Source organism: Salmo salar, chromosome ssa11 (assembly GCF_905237065.1).
Source record: "Salmo salar chromosome ssa11, Ssal_v3.1, whole genome shotgun sequence".
Classification (NCBI taxonomy): Eukaryota; Metazoa; Chordata; class Actinopteri; order Salmoniformes; family Salmonidae; genus Salmo; species Salmo salar.
Window position 1 is genome coordinate 40,329,798 of NC_059452.1, and position 20,024 is coordinate 40,349,821.

The 20,024-nt window shown below is 44.0% G+C and overlaps 2 protein-coding genes across 2 annotated transcripts in view; one reads left to right on the forward strand and one right to left on the reverse strand.

Moving 5' to 3' along the window:
* Positions 1 to 12,729, reverse strand: part of LOC106562791 (A disintegrin and metalloproteinase with thrombospondin motifs 7) — a 156,312-nt gene extending 143,583 nt beyond the window's left edge. Inside the window, 4 exon segments of the mRNA XM_045688866.1 lie at positions 808 to 1,004; positions 2,260 to 2,440; positions 7,351 to 7,718; positions 12,317 to 12,729. Coding sequence (XP_045544822.1) covers positions 808 to 1,004; positions 2,260 to 2,440; positions 7,351 to 7,718; positions 12,317 to 12,434 — 864 coding nt within the window. The 5' untranslated portion in view covers positions 12,435 to 12,729.
* Positions 12,730 to 16,235: 3,506 nt separating this feature from the next.
* LOC106562792 (relaxin-3 receptor 1-like) lies at positions 16,236 to 18,170 on the forward strand. Its single transcript, XM_014127807.2, has one exon. The coding sequence runs from the start codon at positions 16,452 to 16,454 to the stop codon at positions 17,658 to 17,660; it is 1,209 nt and encodes a 402-aa protein (XP_013983282.2). The 5' UTR covers positions 16,236 to 16,451; the 3' UTR covers positions 17,661 to 18,170.
* Positions 18,171 to 20,024: the final 1,854 nt, after the last annotated feature.

A 20,024-nucleotide genomic window follows, 5' to 3' on the forward strand; every position in this document is an offset into this window, starting at 1 on the left:
GACACTTACGATGTTCATGACAGTCAGTACAGACGGCTAGCAGACACTTACGATGTTCATGACAGTCAGTCCAGACAGCTAGCAGACACTTACGATGTTCATGACAGTCAGTACAGACAGCTAGCAGACACTTACGATGTTCATGACAGTCAGTCCAGACGGCTAGCAGACACTTACGATGTTCATGACAGTCAGTACAGACAGCTAGCAGACACTTACGATGTTCATGACAGTCAGTACAGACGGCTAGCAGACACTTACGATGTTCATGACAGTCAGTACAGACAGCTAGCAGACACTTACGATGTTCATGACAGTCAGTACAGACGGCTAGCAGACACTTACGATGTTCATGACAGTCAGTACAGACGGCTAGCAGACACTTACGATGTTCATGACTGTCAGTACAGACAGCTAGCAGACACTTACGATGTTCATGACAGTCAGTACAGACGGCTAGCAGACACTTACGATGTTCATGACAGTCAGTACAGACAGCTAGCAGACACTTACGATGTTCATGACAGTCAGTACAGACGGCTAGCAGACACTTACGATGTTCATGACAGTCAGTACAGACGGCTAGCAGACACTTACGATGTTCATGACAGTCAGTACAGACGGCTAGCAGACACTTACGATGTTCATGACAGTCAGTACAGACGGCTAGCAGACACTTACGATGTTCATGACAGTCAGTCCAGACGGCTAGCAGACACTTACGATGTTCATGACAGTCAGTACAGACAGCTAGCAGACACTTACGATGTTCATGACAGCCAGTCCAGACAGCTAGCAGACACTTACGATGTTCATGACAGCCAGTACGTAGCTCTCCACGCCCTTGGTGCCGTGGTACTCCACCATCTTGGAATCGGCCACCACCAGCGTTTCCACCCACTTCTCCCTGCTGATGGAACGCTGGCGTATCCTCCTCTTCCTCGGCTGGCGTCTCTCCCAGCGCTCCCGTTGCCTCTCCACACGCTCCAACGCCGCAGCGGGATCTGAGGACGGAGCCGTGACAAATATTGTGGTTGTAGAGTTGTAGCTTTAGTATTGTGTTTAAAAATACCATGGAATAAGTCAGACTTTTTTTGTGTTATCCTTGATTGGTTTGAACTTCGTTACTTCGTAAGGGATGTTTATGTAAAACATGTTATGTGTTTGATCAGGTCAATTACACCAATTATAGTCAAAAGTGTATTTATCCAAAACTGTACATCATATGTATGAAAAGTCGGCTGTGTGGCAACAGCGTTAGAACCCTATACTGTACACACTGATGCATTGTGTTGAACATAACATGTACTCTATAAAGAAACGTCCTCTATTGAGAGGACAACAGAGCCACTTTAGTCTTTTCTAAATGTCTTGAGGGAATTTAAATGATTACGCAGGCTTAACCCTGTGAGAGAGGAAGTGGGGATTTAATGCATGCTTGAGACAGAAGTTTAAAGTCTGGTGGAAGCGGTTTTATTTCCCTCCTAAAATGCCTGGTAAGCCAGATGATCTTTCCTCGTTCTCTCTACCATCCCCAGCCATCTGCAGATTATTCCAACAATTCTCTTGACCTATTCCCTGTGGGTGAAGTCAACCAAGACTCCAGTGAAGTGCACGTTTAAGTGAGTTCGAAAGAGTTATTTTCAAAATAGTTCAAGTCCCGGGGCCTGCAATGAATTCCTAATGGCATATTTACATATCTCTCCTGCATAATACTGCCTCTCGGATATTTCATCCTGCAATGTGTTTCAGGGCTTAATTAAGGCTCCTGGTATTTCAAACAGGCCCCATTACCAGCCCAACTGTTCCTAGGCCGTCTTCCTCCACCTCTAGAGAGTGGTATTCAGGTGTGTGTGTGTGTGTGTGTGTGTGTGTGTGTGTGTGTGTGTGTGTGTGTGTGTGTGTGTGTGTGTGTGTGTGTGTGTGTGTACTGTACGTGTATGTGTTTGTGTGATAGATCCAGGTTGGGATAGGGATCTCTCAGTGCATCGGCCCTGTTTGAATACTTAGAAAATGCATCCTCCCTTCCATGAAGCATGACTGATCTGGCACCATCTGGATGGGTTAGGTTGGACCTGACATGTAAAATCAGTTGTTGTCAGAAGTGGGATCCTTGTTTTGTCCAATCCGACCTTGTGAGATTGGTGATTAGTTCAAGGAAGGGAAGGAAAGGTGCATCTTTAAAGTATTGGAACAGCCCCATCCTCTAAGGCCTCTATATTGGAGTGTGTGATGCCAGGTCACGACGGGAGGCTTCACCTTCGACCCCACAGGTACCGTTGGTGGTATGGTCTCCAGAGATGGGCTGTACCAACTGGCTTTGGGTGGGGGAGGTGTGGCGCTTGTAGATAATGTGGACTTGTGGTGCCGTCGACTCATCACTAGACCGCTCCAATGGCCGGATAAAGAAGTCCTCCTGGGACAGCTTGAACAGCCCTGTCTACAGAGGGAGGGAGGTCAGTATAGCTTTTGTTATGAGAAAAATAGAGTGATCATATTGTACAGGGAGAAAGGCTGTCAGAATTGCTTTATTATTATTTAGTTTTTAAATAGTCCTAAGCAAGGACATTCTATGGGGTGAAAACGAGGTCCAAATGTATTATATATGAGAAATATAGTGATGTTATTGTACAGGGAGAAAGTTGGTCAGAAATGCTTTATTAATACTAAAAATACAGTCCTAAGCAAGCACATTCTTTGGGTAGAAAGAGGGGAATAACACAGTAAACACATTCTACTGGAGAACAAGGGATCACAGCTGCTTTGATATGGGAAGAATAGAGTTAGCATATTCTACTGGAGAACAAGGGATCACAACTGCTTTGATATGGGAAGAATAGAGTTACCACATTCTACTGGGAGAACAAGGGATCACAGCTGCTTTGATATGGGAAGAACACTGTTAGCACATTCTACTGGGAGCACAAGGGATCACAACTGCTTTGATATGGGAAGAACACTGTTAGCACATTCTACTGGGAGAACAAGGGATCACAACTGCTTTGATATGGGAAGAACACTGTTAGCACATTCTACTGGGAGAACAAGGGATCACAACTGCTTTGATATGGGAAGAACACTGTTAGCACATTCTACTGGGAGAACAAGGGATCACAACTGCTTTGATATGGGAAGAACACTGTTAGCACATTCTACTGGGAGAACAAGGGATCACAACTGCTTTGATATGGGAAGAATAGAGTTAGCACATTCTACTGGGAGAACAAGGGATCACAGCTGCTTTGATATGGGAAGAATAGAGTTAGCACATTCTACTGGGAGAACAAGGGATCACAACTGCTTTGATATGGGAAGAATAGAGTTAGCACATTCTACTGGGAGAACAAGGGATCACAACTGCTTTGATATGGGAAGAACACTGTTAGCACATTCTACTGGGAGAACAAGGGATCACAACTGCTTTGATATGGGAAGAACACTGTTAGCACATTCTACTGGGAGAACAGGGGATCACAACTGCTTTGATATGGGACGAATACAGTTAGCACATTCTACTGGGAGAACAAGGGATCACAACTGCTTTGATATGGGAAGAATAGAGTTACCACATTCTACTGGGTGGGAGATGGGTCAAAATTGCTTCAGAGAGAAATAAATGCAATCAGCTTCATGAAAATGTGCCATTAGGTCACAATATTACATAAACGCCAGTTATCTTGGGATTTATCATGCGATTATTTTCCTTTCCATTTGGGAGCAAAACAAGGACATATGAGAGAAAACGCATCAACTGAAATTGAGTCATAACTGTAATGGCTAAATCGCAAATGCTCCGCAACAATGATTTAGATTTATGACAGTCTTCAACCCAGCATTCTGGCCTCTGGGTTTCTGGCTCAGCCGTAGCTGTGGAACTTAGAGCGAGATGTGGCGTTGTGCCAAATGATACGCTGTGGGTCTGGAGCCCGTCGATCTCTCCTCAATATATCCAACTGCTATCATTTTAAAGAAACAACGTGTCCAGTCCAGTAAGTCTCCCTCCTCCAGGTTCAAAGAGTTTAAAAGGACAGATTCAATATACAGTATATACATTGGATTCAACTAGAAGTTGACTGTTCAAGAACACGGACATTTAAGAGGATACTCTGAGAAAGTTTCCCCATTGGCCATATTTAGGAAAGTCCCTCATTGTGGAGAAAACAAGCGTTTACAGTCACTTAAACTTAGAAGTAACACACATTTTTATGTTCAGATGCAAAAGTTTGAATTTCTATAACAAATGGAAAAAAGGCAGACATGGAGAGATATATTATTAGAAAGGGAGAAAGGAATACAGTAATGTAACAGTATGATATTGTTGGATAGGGCTTGTAGGGAGAAAGGTACACAGTAATAATGTAACAGTATGATATTGTTGGATAGGGCTTGTAGGGAGAAAGGAATACAGTAATAATGGAACAGTATGATATTGTTGGATAGGGCATGTAGGGAGAAAGGAATACAGTAATAATGTAACAGTATGATATTGTTGGATAGGGCATGTAGGGAGAAAGGAATACAGTAATAATGTAACAGTATGATATTGTTGGATAGGGCATGTAGGGAGAAAGGAATACAGTAATAATGTAACAGTATGATATTGTTGGATAGGGCTCGTGGTTTCCTACTGCATTTTCATCAGAAATGTCCTAAAGCGTGTAATGTGACTCTGGCATTGTGAAACATTTATTACAGCAAGATCAGCTGGAAACATTTAAGTAAATACTTTTTTTCTGTGAACTAAGGTAACAACAGATGGCTATAGCACGTCCCATCGTGACAGAGGAGAGAAGGGACGTGGACAGCAGTAACAAAGTAGAGATGGGACATGGACAGCAGTCACAGAGGATAGATGGGATGTGACAGTGAACAAAGAAGAGAGGTAGAATGTGGACAGCAGTCACAGAGGAGAGGTAGAATGTGGACAGCGGTCACAGAGGAGAGGCAGCATGTGGACAGCTGTCACAGAGGAGAGGTAGAATGTGGACAGCGGTCACAGAGGAGAGGTAGAATGTGGACAGCGGTCACAGAGGAGAGGTAGAATGTGGACAGCGGTCACAGAGGAGAGATAGAATGTGGACAGCGGTCACAGAGGAGAGGTGGCACGTGGACAGCGGTCACAGAGGAAAGGTGGCATGTGGACAGTGGTCACAGAGGAGAGGTGGCATGTGGACAGCGGTCACAGAGGAGAGGTGGCATGTGGACAGCGGTCACAGATGTGACAGTGAACACATGCTTTATGATTCAGTTTGAGTGACCTACTAGTGGATAGATAAGACAATGAGATGTAAATTGATCATGCATAAACACAACACGGGCTCCATCGCTTGATCTGTTCATGGATGCATGATGATGTTCTGCACACCCACATGTCATCGATGACATCCAGCCTGATTTTAGATGAAAGGCGCTCTAACACTTGTGATGTATCAAACACATCCTCTCAAGCACAGCTCACAGGTCCTTTCACCAACCAGTCAGTGGTTTTTCCATGGATGGTGCAATCTAAGAATATAACTACACTAACAGAGCAGGAATGAGGCCAACAGCACGTAATGACTTCAGACACAACTATAAAAAAATACAAATAAATACTTAAACATCATCTGTTCAGACATGCGTTTAAATATTGAAACTATGTTGAAGCCAGTGTGGCATACGACATTATACAGTAGTACTTACTGCTTATTGTAAAGCATTAGCATCTTTTTGTCAGAGTTAGAGGAATTAAACACACCTCTAATGAATCCTCATTTTCAATTTCACCTAAAAATGTAATAAATCTTCTTTGATTTTGTATAATGATAATAATATATGCCATTTAGCAAACACTTTCATCCAGTCTCATGCACAGAAACAAAGCGGAAAACAAAAACGGGCTAGGACCAGTCATTGGCATCGATCAACATTATGTTTTTGGTCAATTGTGTTTCTACTTTGACTTGTTACCCTAGGGACAGAGAAGTTCTAGAAGTTAAAAGTTTTGCATGACCCTTTAGGATGTGAAAGGAAAAACAGATATCTCAGTAGGTTAGCAGTGATGGTCTCAGTAGGTTAGCAGTGATGGTCTCAGTGGGTTATCAGTGACGGTCTCAGTAGGTTAGCAGTGACGGTCTCAGTAGGTTATCAGTGACGGTCTCAGTAGGTTAGCAGTGACGGTCTCAGAAGGTTATCAGTGATGGTCTCAGTAGGTTAGCAGTGACGGTCTCAGTAGGTTAACAGTGACGGTCTCAGTAGGTTAGCAGTGATGGTCTCAGTAGGTTAGCAGTGATGGTCTCAGTGGGTTATCAGTGACGGTCTCAGTAGGTTATCAGTGATGGTCTCAGTAGGTTATCAGTGACGGTCTCAGTAGGTTAGCAGTGACGGTCTCAGAAGGTTATCAGTGATGGTCTCAGTAGGTTAGCAGTGACGGTCTCAGTAGGTTAGCAGTGACGGTCTCAGTAGGTTAGCAGTGACGGTCTCAGTAGGTTAGCAGTGACGGTCTAAGTAGGTTAGCAGTGATGGTCTCAGTAGGTTATCAGTGACGGTCTCAGTGGGTTATCAGTGACGGTCTCAGTGGGTTATCAGTGACGGTCTCAGTAGGTTATCAGTGACGGTCTCAGTAGGTTAGCAGTGACGGTCTCAGTAGGTTAGCAGTGATGGTCTCAGTAGGTTAGCAGTGACGGTCTCAGTAGGTTAGCAGTGACGGTCTCAGTAGGTTAGCAGTGACGGTCTCAGTAGGTTAGCAGTGACGGTCTCAGTAGGTTAGCAGTGACGGTCTCAGTAGGTTAGCAGTGACGGTCTCAGTAGGTTAGCAGTGACGGTCTCAGTAGGTTAGCAGTGACGGTCTCAGTAGGTTAGCAGTGACGGTCTCAGTAGGTTAGCAGTGACGGTCTCAGTAGGTTAGCAGTGACGGTCTCAGTAGGTTATCAGTGATGGTCTCAGTAGGTTATCAGTGATGGTCTCAGTAGGTTAGCAGTGATGGTCTCAGTAGGTTAGCAGTGATGGTCTCAGTAGGTTAGCAGTGATGGTCTCAGTAGGTTAGCAGTGACGGTCTCAGTAGGTTATCAGTGACGGTCTCAGTAGGTTAGCAGTGATGGTCTCAGTAGGTTAGCAGTGATGGTCTCAGTAGGTTAGCAGTGATGGTCTCAGTAGGTTAGCAGTGATGGTCTCAGTAGGTTATCAGTGATGGTCTCAGTAGGTTATCAGTGATGGTCTAAGTAGGTTATCAGTGATGGTCTCAGTAGGTTATCAGTGACGGTCTCAGTAGGTTAGCAGTGATGGTCTCAGTAGGTTAGCAGTGATGGTCTCAGTAGCTTAGCAGTGATGGGCTCAGTAGGTTATCAGTGATGGTCTCTCTCTCACACTCACCAGGCCGTCACAAGTGCTTATAGCCGCCCTCCCCTTCATAGTCGCCCGGTCCCACACGTCCCCGATAAAGTGACACAGCGAGGGGCCATGGCTGCGTATTTTGGCCCCCTCCAGGCCACCGTACCTCCTCTCAGTCAGGAAGCCAGGAGCCAGTAGGTGTGGGTTGAGGGTGAGGTTGAAGTGCAGATTGTGGCCACCGTGCTGCAACTGGTAGAACACCCGTGTAGGGTTTCCTGGTTCCCCCTGGGTTTCCCGCCGCTGTACCCGGCTGACGCGGTGGGACACAAAGTTGGACAGGAAGTGACCTTTGGCGTCCACTCGGTAGGGGTGAACGACCTCGTACTGCGGAAGCCCCTGTAGAAAGCTCTCTGGTTGGGAGAGAAAATAAAAACATGCTATCTACTAATTGACTGTGAGGTTGTAAACAAACTTGGCAAGCTGTAAACAGTTCCATCTGCACAAGCCACACATACACTATCCATCATTTAAACAGGGGTTGGATATGGCTACAGTATGACTGTCTTTTTTACTTGAGGATGAGCATGTGACCCAGTATCCACCAATGGCAGGCAATAGTCATGTGGAGTCGTGGATGAGGTCTCACAACGGGCTTTAACTAATTAGGGCTTCAGGTTACTATAGAGGCTGACTGGAGTGTCGATCAGTCTGCTGTACTCTCCTACGCTATGTCTGCCTACACCCGGATCCTGGCAGGGGGGGTATCGTCACGGTGATTGGCGGCGTGCTGGCCTGCTGTGCCACCTTCAATGAGCGGATGAGGCTTAAGGCCCTCAATTACACGCAGACAGAAACGCACGCGCGCACACAAGCACCGTTCAAAGAACGGTATGAATTTTAATAGCAACATGCACCTCACAGCACTTTAATCATATGCTAGTGGTGCCCTAGTAATATGCTAGATGTGCCCTAGTAGTATGCTAGATGTGCCCTAGAAGTATGCCAAATGTGCACTAGTAGTATGCTAGATGTGCACTAGTAGTATGCTAGATGTGCACTAGTAGTATGCTAGATGTGCCCTAGTAGTATGCTAGTGGTGCCCTAGCAGTATGCTAGACGTGCACTAGCAGTATGCTAGACGTGCACTAGCAGTATGCTAGACGTGTACTAGCAGTATGATAGACGTGCACTAGTAGTATGCTAAACGTACCCTAGTAGTATGCTAGATGTGCACTAGTAGTATACTAGATGTGCACTAGTAGTATACTAGATGTACCCTAGTAGTATGCTAGATGTGCACTAGTAGTATGCTAAATGTACCCTAGTAGTATGCTAGATGTGCACTACTAGTATGCTAGTGGTGCACTAGTAGTATACTAGTGGTGCACTAGTAGTATGCTAGATGTGCACTAGTAGTATGCTAGATGTGCCCTAGAAGTATGCTAGATGTGCCCTAGTAGTATGCTAGTGGTGCCCTAGCAGTATGCTAGACGTGCACTAGCAGTATGCTAGACGTGTACTAGCAGTATGCTAGATGTGCACTAGTAGTATGCTAAATGTACCCTAGTAGTATGCTAGATGTGCACTAGTAGTATGCTAAATGTACCCTAGTAGTATGCTAGATGTGCACTAGTAGTATGCTAGATGTGCCCTAGTAGTATGCTAGATGTGCACTAGTAGTATGCCAGTGGTGCCCTAGTAGTATGCTAGTGGTGAACAAGTAGTATGCTAGTGGGGATGTTGAAACAGAAGCAAACCCTTCGCATACTAACAGGAACTGACAGCCCATAGGAAATGGAGGTGAGAAAGGTGTCAGAGAGGTTCATCACGAAGACATTAATGTTAGCCTAATGTGTCAGAGACCATTAAACCACTTGCACATGATCTGTCATGACGGATCCTACGTCACTGTCCCAAACTAGTGCTCCAGTCCAGGGTCATGTCAGCCATGATGTACGACATGTTAAATAGTACATGAGAAGATGGACAGTTCACCTCGGTTCCATCTCCCATGATTTGTAATGGGCTTATTAAAGAGGATCCCACTTTACCACACGTGTCTCAAATCACTCCTATGTATTCACATGGTAGTAGTTACATAGGCAGTCACAGTGTAATCACATGGTAGTAGTTACATAGGCAGTCACAGTGTAATCACATGGTAGTAGTTACATAGGCAGTCAGAGTGTAATCACGTAGTAGTTACATAGGCAGTCACAGTGTAATCACATGGTTGTAGTTACATAGGCAGTCACAGTGTAATCACATGGTAGTAGTTACATAGGCAGTCACAGTGTAATCACATGGTAGTAGTTACATAGGCAGTCAGAGTGTAATCACGTAGTAGTTACATATGCAGTCACAGTGTAATCACATGGTAGTAGTTACATAGGCAGTCACAGTGTAATCACATGGTAGTAGTTACATAGGCACTCACAGTGTAATCACATGGTAGTAGTTACATCGGCAGTCACAGTGTAATCACATGGTAGTAGTTACATAGGCAGTCACAGTGTAATCACATGGTAGTAGTTACATAGGCAGTCACAGTGTAATCACATGGTAGTAGTTACATGGCAGTCACAGTGTAATCACATGGTAGTAGTTACATGGCAGTCACAGTGTAATCACATGGTAGTAGTTACATAGGCACTCACAGTGTAATCACATGGTAGTAGTTACATGGCAGTCACAGTGTAATCACATGGTAGTAGTTACATAGGCACTCACAGTGTAATCACATGGTAGTAGTTACATAGGCAGTCACAGTGTAATCACATGGTAGTAGTTACATAGGCAGTCACAGTGTAATCACATGGTAGTAGTTACATAGGCAGTCACAGTGTAATCACATGCTAGTAGTTACATGGCAGTCACAGTGTAATCACAGTGTAGGTACACGTTGTTACATAGTACTTAGGCTAAACGTTTGTGGCAAGAACATTTTCCAGGATGTGGATAAAATCACAATTAACTATTACGGTAAATGAATAGTGAAAGTGGCTTCATCAAAGCACTGGTTTTCCATGTCTGACAATGTCCATGGCAATATTACTGTATCTCTCTCTATACTACTACCTTCAGGAATGTCTACTGTTCATCATGACTTTCTCATCTCTTTAACTGAAAAGCTATGACAGTGACAAATGTATTAATCACAAAGGAGAGGAGAATAAAAACAGCACTAATCCTTTCTATAAAACACAGACCTAACAGAAAGATCCGTAAGCCATCTTTATTTCTGGCTAACATTCAAAGAGTAATTCAGAAGTGGTTTCACTTTAAAAGTCAGACCAGTCTCACAGGAGTAAACAGGTAGATGATTTGAATGGGTGAGATGCGGTGGAGGTATATACGAGGTGAAGGGTAGTGATTGTTTTTGTCTTCGATTGTGGTGTTAAGAGTCTCTCTCACAGGGAATGTGTTATGCCAACCCTGAGACTGTTGAATCCTTTGATAGAGGACAGTGCCCACCAGTAGTGTCAAGTGCCATGCCAAATGCCACTGCTGCAGTACCAAGCTATCTCCCTTGTGTCAGTCCATCGCCTCGCAAACCGATTACACTTAGCCTTGGCTCCCCAGAGCACCCACTTAGGTTGATTTGTATGGACGGTAGAGTGTCAAACAGCCCAAGGGTGTATCTAGACTGCTTAAGGAAGGCCTTTCCCTTGTTCACTAAGACTGCTACAGAACACAGGGAGACCAAGGGGAGAGGGAGAAGGAGAGAGAGAGGGGGGGAGAGAAAGAGAAAGATGGGCAACTGGCATAATTGTTCAAAAGTAAGTGTAGTACTTGTATTATTTTTTTTAAATCACACCCCTCCCTTTTTTCTCATACCAAGACACTTCAGCTCAGAGGCCAACTTTAGGTTGACTACTGTATCTAGTATCCTAAACACAGGAGGTTGGTGGCACCTTAATTGGGGAGGACAGCTTGTGGTAATGACTGGAATAGGTGGAATGGTATGAAATACATCAAATACATGGTTTGATGCCATTCCATTCGCTCCGTTCCAGCCATTATTATGAGCCGTCCTCCCCTCAGCAGCCTCCACTGATCCTAACACAGCATGAGTTTTTGGACTAATGGGAGCAAATACTTTAAAGAACTGAACACAATTAATCCTGATGCCATTCACTCATGTTGTTTGCAGGGCAGTTTAAATTGACTAGTGGAATGAATGTGACTATCACTGTGAGGTACAGATACAATAGGTAAGCATGAGCATATTTATATGACATATTCAGGCATGACCCAAGTAAAGTTTAGGGTAGCAAACTACAGCTAGGCTACTAGAATTTTAAGCATGGCATGAAGCGCTAGAAGCGGCTCAATGATGCATCTCTCTGGTGGGGAAAAAAACCTGAAATACTGTAGCTGTTCTCATACAAGCTGGAAATAGGTATAGCCTGGGAACATCACGTCTGTTTTGAGTCATATGCTCATGGGATTCCGGCACCTCATACAATGCATAAAATGGGAAAACATAACCTTTATAAGTGTCAATATTTCCCAAGTGGACTGCTTGCATAGATGAGTCACATCACTTGGCTGTTTGTGTAAAGGCTGCGGAGATCAGTCACATCGCTAGGCTATGTGTGTGTGAGTTGAGACTTCGGAGATCAGTCACATCGCTAGGCTATGTGTGTGTGAGTTGAGACTGCGGAGATCAGTCACATCGCTAGGCTATGTGTGTGTGAGTTGAGACTGCGGAGATCAGTCACATCGCTAGGCTATGTGTGTGTGAGTTGAGACTGCGGAGATCAGTCACATCGCTAGGCTATGTGTGTGTGAGTTGAGACTGCGGAGATCAGTCACATCGCTAGGCTATGTGTGTGTGAGTTGAGGCTATGTGGAGCTGAGCAGTTGCCAATAGTCTGCAGAGTTCCCCTTGTTACTGACATTTTAAAATGCCAGCATAGCTGAACTATTGCATAAAACTATTTAAAATAAAAGTAACGTTATATGTCAGACGAATGATTCATTGATTTTTAAGAGGCTGCCTTACCCGTCTCTTGTTCAAATCCAAATGTTTTACTGTTGTCAAACATCGCCAAGATCCCCGCTGCAACCAAAAAGTAAATTGGAGAGAAAGTTTGTGCAAGTCCGCATTGCAAGTAAATCATCTTGTTGGAAGGTAAATTAAGACAATATGTTATTATGCTTTATCCTCACTGTACCGACTGTCATTTCAAGCACTTTCCCGCTAGAACCATGCACTTTAGACATAGAAAGCGTGACGCCGGCGATAAAAACTTAATTAAGTTCTGTACGACGTTGTATCCTTCCTCGGGGATTTTCACACGCGTCTTTTGCGTTCCAAGAATTGTAAACTGTAAGTGTTGTTTGCTGACAAGACGTTGTCCCTTCTTTCTTCCATCAAGCCCCCTTCAACAGCCCTGACAGTTAGGAACTTTCCCTAACAAGCCAAACTTTGTTTAAGAACCTCCCTCTCCGATACAGTTTAGTGGGTGGACTTGAGAGAATAGAATGCCTTTCAGTAGTAGCCCAGGGGATGCTAGGTGATGGGGAGACTATTACATACAATTATTTGGATTGCCTGTTAAAATAAAAATACTTATGGTGTGCAATTGTAAATAAAGTTGGATAGTTGAGGAAAGTCGAATTGACACATTTAACCGGATGTCAAATAGGCTTCCCGACACGCAATAAAGGCTAATATTACGATTGTAACACCACATTAAATAATATTGCTTGTATATTATATGCCTACAGCGACTCTTTGGTCTACTGTATAATCTTGTTCGCGTGGTTACTGCGCTGAGCACCAATGCATAACGGGACCTGTGTGCATTATGCACTGTGAGGAGCCCCAAGCTCCAAGGAAATCATAAACACTACTGATCAATTGCATTATGTTTCCTTTGAAAATGATACTTTCATCTTGGAGCTCAGAATAGTGTGTATCCCCCTATGGCAATGATGTGTCAAACTCATTCCACCTAGGGCCTATGCTTGGTTTTTGGTTTTTCCTTTCATTTAAGACCTAGACAACCAGGTGAGGGGAGTTCCTTACTAATCGTGACCTTAATTAATCAATCGAGAACAAAGGAGGAGCAAAATCCGCAGACACACGGGTCCTCCGTGGAACAAGATTGATACGTGCCCTATAGCATCCTTCACTGATCTACCGCTGGTTGAGCCATCATGTTGCCCCCTCTAGCGGAAGAGGATGGTCAGTTTGGCACAAAATGTCGAGAATAAACATGGAAATGTCATAGAATGAAGAAGGAAAAATACGTTAAAAAAAATACGTTTAAAATGTAATGTCTGCCTTGCAGTGGCGGTTCTAGACCATTTCAACTGGGGGGGCTAAGCTGGGGCCAGTTGTACTGTTAGAGGGGCCAGTTACATTAGACGTTATTGTTGTCATATCGTTTTCTTCACTGCATTGCAGGCATTAGCAGGCAAAAGACCATGTTCATAATCATTCAACAATTTATTTGTATCTTCTGTTTAATAACGGATGTAAAAAGATAGCAAAAATGTGTTATGTAAAAATTATTTCATACTCCACATTTAGGTGGGCCACAAGGGGGTCCAAAATTGTTGTCGTCGTCCCCCCCCCCAGCTAGTGCTGCCGTGTTAAAGCTTTAGTAAAATAAGGAAACCGATATGAGTAGGCTAGACTAGGGGGAGACTAGGGGGCTAGACTAGGGGGAGTTTTCGGTATTCTTTCGTGCACAAGGGAGTGTTACGGTTGAACTGGCTATTTGTATGCATAACCTTTATAATATACTGGGGAAGCTATGCTAAGTACATAAACTACGAGTAAATCAACTGTTGAAGACAAGAAGAACTACAACCGGCAACAGGAAGTGCGTCACGACGCTGGGATCAGCCTACACGCCGACGACAGGAGGAGCAAGTTTAAACCACGCTCCTCCTCCCTCTGACAGGCCAGCATTGAGCAGGAACTATCTCTGTCAGTATAAAAGAGAGAACAATAGGATGTGTCGCCCTCTTCTCTGTTTTGCCCTGCGAGGTAAAACAGCGAGACCGTATATATACGAACCACAAATATACCACACACGTGTTTGCATTAATTAAAGTACAGCTAAATCAGAAGTTACTATGTGCTGACTATTTTGTTCTGATACCAGAAACGAACTGTCGCAACATTAACAGGAGGAACAACTGTTTCATTGTTTTTCCACACTATTTTGGTCCTATTCAAAACATAACGTATTGGCGAGTGGTCAAGTAAATACTCCCCCATAATTCATTATATTTTGTTAAATGTCAGGGACCTTTTTTTCCATATAAAAACAGCAGCCCGCCGCGACCGGGAGACCCATGGACGACGCAGCCTCAGGGGAGGTTTGGCCGGCCGGATGTCCTTGTCCCATCGCGACTCCTGTGGCGGGCCGGGCGCAAGCACGCTGACACGGTCGCCAGGTGTACGGTGTTTCCTCCGACACATTGCTGTGGCTGGCTTCCGGGTCAAGCGGGCATTGTGTCAAGAAGCAGTGCGGCTTGACGGGGTCGTGTTTCGGAGGACGCACGGCTCTCGACTTTCACCTCTCCCAAGTCCTTACGGGAGTTGCAGCGATGGGAGAAGACTGTTACTACCAATTGGGGAGAAAAAGGGGTAAAAAAGATATATATATATATATATAAATGACTCCTGCTCATCAAACATCTAATTCCAAAATCATGGGCATTGATATGGAGTTGGTCCCCCCTTTGCTTCTATAACAGCCTCCACTCTCCTGGGAAGGCTTTCCACAAGATGTTGGAACATTGCTGCAGGGACTTGCTTCCATTCAGCCAAAAGAGCATTAGTGAGGTTGGGCACTGATGTTGGGTGGCTAGAGATGCCTCATAGTCAGCGTTCCAATTCATCCCAAAGGTGTTCAATGTGGTTAAGGTCAGGGCTCTGTGCAGGTCAGTCAAGTTCTTCCACACCGATCAACAAACCATTACTGTATGGACCTCGCTTTGTGCATGGGGGCATTGTCATGCTGGAACAGGAAAGGGCCTTTCCCACAAACTGTTGCCACAAAGTTGGAAGAACAGAATTGTCTAGAATGTCACTGTTCTCTGTAGCATTAAGATTTCCCTTCACTGGAACTAAGAGGCCTAGCCTGAACCATGAAAAACAGCCCCAGACCATTATTCCTCTTCCACCAGACTTTACAGTTGGCACTATGCATTGGGACAGGTAGCATTCTCCTCGCATCCGCCAAACCCAGATTAGTCTGTCCGACTGCCAGATAGTGAAGCATGATTCATCACTCCAGAGAACGTTTCCACTGCTCCAGAGTCCAATGACGGCGAGCTTTATACCACTCCAGCTGACACTTGGCATTGCGCATGGTGATTTTAGGCTTGTGTGTGGCTGCTCTGCCATGGACACCCATTTCATGAAGCTCCAGTTCTTGTGCTGATGATGCTTCCAGAGGCAGTTTGGAACTCGGTATTGAGTGTTGCAACCAAGGCCAGACGATTGTTACAGCATTCGGCGGTGCTGTTCTGTGAGCTTGTGTGGCCTACCACTTCCCAGCTGAGCCGTTAATGCTCCTAGACATTTCCAAATTTGACGAACTGACTTGTTGGAAAGGTGGCATCCACATTGAAATTCACTGAGCTCTTCAGTAAGGCCATTCTACTGCCAATGTTTGTCTATAGAGATTGCATGGCTGTGTGCTCAATTATATACACCTGTCAGCAAAGGGTATGGCTGAAATAGCTGGACCCACTAATTTGAAAGGGTGTCCACATTCTTCTATACATACAGTGTAGTTTATTTAACTTTGGTATCTAAAAATTCATATTTTTGTCGAGACCTATCAGCAGTTTATTCACAAAGGTCCATCAGAGAAAGGTCCATCATGTCTCACTCGACCAATCCACGCGATGCAGGGGCAGGCGCTGTGAACGCGCACGACTACGCACCTGTTTAAGACTCCAGTCAAGATGCAAAGTTTCACATTGATTGCGGTGTTATAAAGGACTGTAGACACGATAACCTTTATCATACAAGCTTCAATTACATAAAATGAACAGCTAAAATGAGCACTCAGTTGTATGGAGCGCGAGGACTATTCTGTGTTTGATAGGCCATCGAGAAGCGCCCTGATGCTAGTAGAAGCACCGGTGTTGCATTCTTATCTGTGAGGATGGGCGAGCTACTCAACCACAGCGGGATTTTGGCGTTGAACAGGACTTTGATGGATGATGACAAATTCGGCAGTCTGGAGGATATTGACGTGACCGCGGACGGCACCCCGATTCTAAGGATAATCATCTCGGTTGTTTACTCCATTGTGTGCGCGGTAGGGTTAATTGGGAACTTGTTAGTCTTTTTCCTAATGAGGTTAAAACAGGGCCGGAAGAAATCGAGTATTAACTTTTTCATCATCAACTTGGCAGTGACGGACTTCCAGTTTGTGTTGACTCTGCCGTTCTGGGCAGTGGACACCGCACTGGACTTCAGCTGGCCGTTTGGAGACGCGATGTGTAAAATCATCCTTTCCGTAACAGTTATGAACATGTACGCTAGCGTGTTCTTTCTGACTGCTATGAGTGTGACCAGATACTGGTCTGTCGCCTCCGCTCTGAAGAACCGGTCGAGACAGAGGTCGTGTTCGGTGAAATTGGTGTGCGCGGTGCTGTGGGTCTCCGCAACCATTGCCACAGCACCCACTACCATTTTCTCCTCAGTGACAGTAGTGGCTGGGGAGAAGCTCTGCCTCATCAGGTTCCCTGAGGGACATGACTGGCTCGCGCTATATCATCTCCAAAAAATTATCATAGCGTTCGTCATACCCATGCTGATAGTGTCCGTCTGCTATCTGATGCTCTTACGGTTTATCCGTCTGAGGAGCATGAACAACAACCACCCCAAAAGGAGGTCGAGGGTGACCAAATCTGTCACCATCGTCGTCCTCTCCTTCTTTCTTTGCTGGATGCCAAATCACGCCATCACATTCTGGGGTGTATTGGTAAAATTTAACGCAGTCAATTGGGATAAATCCTACTATTTGGTCCACACCTATGTATTCCCGGTGACTGTGTGCCTCGCACATGCCAATAGCTGTTTGAACCCAGTTCTGTATTGTCTCATGCGACGAGAATTCAGAAAGATGCTGAAGGATTTGTTTTGGAGAATTACCTCACCAGCCATCTCCAAAGCGTGTACAATACGTACGTTTCCTGGGACGCGCAACACACGTGTAACACACGACGACAACCAAGGGGTTATTCCCTTGAATCTTCTAGACACCACACAATGTCGACTATCCTTTATTGACAGACCGGATCTTCCCGCAATACCGGGTCTACCCGGAATGGCACCTGAAGATTCACAGTGCATCCACCAGACATAATGCACTTACTCTATGAAACGACTTGCTGTAATCAATTACGCATGCATTTGGGAACTATAAATGACAGAGTTCTTGACTTCCCAATGTTGTCATTACCCACGGGGCACCAATTGCGCAGAGTAGGCCAACGGAGTGAAAAGCAGTATTTACAGAAATGTGGTGAGTCCCTTAGCACGCACTGGGATGGGTAGGACATGTACTTGGTAACTTTACGCGCAATGATTACATGTTGATTGTAAGATAAGAGAGTCACAAATTTAGAGTGCACCGAAGTCAATATTCCCTGTGGATATTATACTCTTTGTTGGAATGTTGAGATGTTTCTTCTGTCGTCCATTCAAGCTCACACATTGCCGTTCAGAGCCAATGCACACATTTTTGGTACATCAAAATCGAAATAAATGTGATCCTATTAATATGTTATCAGTGCTTCTGTTGTGGTATCTGAATATATGGCTGAATGTAAAAGGGTCATTGCAATGTATGTGAAATAAAGCGCATATAAATTAAGCAACTTGGTCGATTGATATATTCAGACAATATGTCGTGTGGGTCAATTTGCAACATTCGAAAACGTTAGATACCAATTACTAAAACTCATTAGATGTCGAGAAATGATTGAAGATATTCAATGCGTTATTGGAGATTACTTAATGCGTAAGGCCGCACCGCTGTGCTGTAACTGCGACGATATAATGGAAGTAGCCAGTACATTATAAATAAAGATATGCATATTTGTATGTGTATTTTCTTCGTTCATATAGAGAGTTTGAGAAGGTTGACAATTCCGGAAGCCGGCCTAAGGTTATCTACTTAATTTTACCGAGATTACACTTTCAGAAATAGTAATGACACTCAAATCCATTACTATTAAGAAAGCGGCCGGCCCGGACCAATTTAACCCTTATTTTCCCAAAATTGGTGCAAAGATCTTTGCTGTCCCTCTCACGCATATATTCAATCTTTCATTGGCGAGTGAAACGATTACAAAAGTCTGGAAAGCAGCTTACGTCACCCTTTTACATCTTGGTCGATTGATGTATTCAGGCAATGTGTTGTAGAGGTCAATTGGATAACTATAGTCCAGTTTGTAAACTGTCTGCACTGGAAACATCTTTGGAAAACCTGGTTGAACTCACAATTGAAAGACTTTCTGTATAATAACTCATTTGATCTCAATTTCAGTCGGGTTTTAGAGCCAAGCATAGTACAATTACTGCAGTAACTAAGGTGGTAGGTGATATTGTAGATGCTCAGGACAAGAAACATCACTGTGTTTCACTTTTTATTGACTTATCAAAGGCCTTTGTTGACCATTCCCTGCCAAAAAAAGGTTGGTTTAAGTGTTGAAGCATTGGATTGGTTCCAAAACGACCTTTCTGACAGAATCCAGTGTGTAGCACAGAGGGTATGACATCTGAGTTTCAAAGGCTCATGAAAGCATTTCCCTCAGGGCTCAATTTTAGGTCTGATCCTTTTTACAATGTATATAAATGATACAGGGAAGACTGTATGCTGATGACACAAATATTTATTCTAGTACATCTTGAAGGCTTTTCAGGATTTACAGTTGGCTTTTGATGCTGTTCGAATTGAAACTTGTGCTTAATGCAAGGAAAGCTACATTTATGGTTTTCTCTTTGAAAGTAGACACATGGAGTCACAGATTTGAACTCTAAAAAGTCAGCAAACTGATAAGGTCACCTCCTATAAGTATCTTGGGAATTGGTTAGAAGAAAAGCTGAATTTTAAACAGCACATTGATAACTTCACCAGGAAACTGAAGTTGAAATTGGGTTTTTATTTTAGGAACAAAACTTGTTTTTCAACGTTAGTCAGAAAGGATCTTGTTCAAAGCACGTTGTTTTCGGTGCTGGGTTATAGTGCCTGTATGCAGGCCTTAGCAGGTACTGTAACTCTGGACACAGTGTATCATGGTACTTTAAGATGTATCCCCAACACCTGGTACTTCTCTCACCCATCACTGTGATTTGTATGCCCTGGTGCAATGCACCTCTCTCTCCATGGTACAAACACACTGGTACACTTTTGTGTAAATAGATAGCATTGATAAGGCAGCCCCTTTTGTATCTCTGTTCCTTACTGACCAGATCAGTCACTCAATACAGTCTTCGTTCACAGTCGCTGCCATCCACGTCTGTTCCTAAGTCTAGAACTGATATGGGGAAACAATCATTTTTTCCCAGAATTCCCCTTCATCCTGGAACATGCTTGAAAAGATATTGAAGTTTGGGGAGTTAAGTGTCCTTCTCGGTTTTTAAGACAATGTTTTTGATAGCTGCAGTTTAATATTTTTTTTAATGTATTTTGTATTATTATAATTTTTTTGTATTTAGTATTTTT

Excerpts from the sequence above, each read along its gene's own strand:
- LOC106562792 (XM_014127807.2), top strand. The coding sequence starts at position 16,452 with ATGGGCGAGCTACTCAACCACAGCGGGATTTTGGCGTTGAACAGGACT.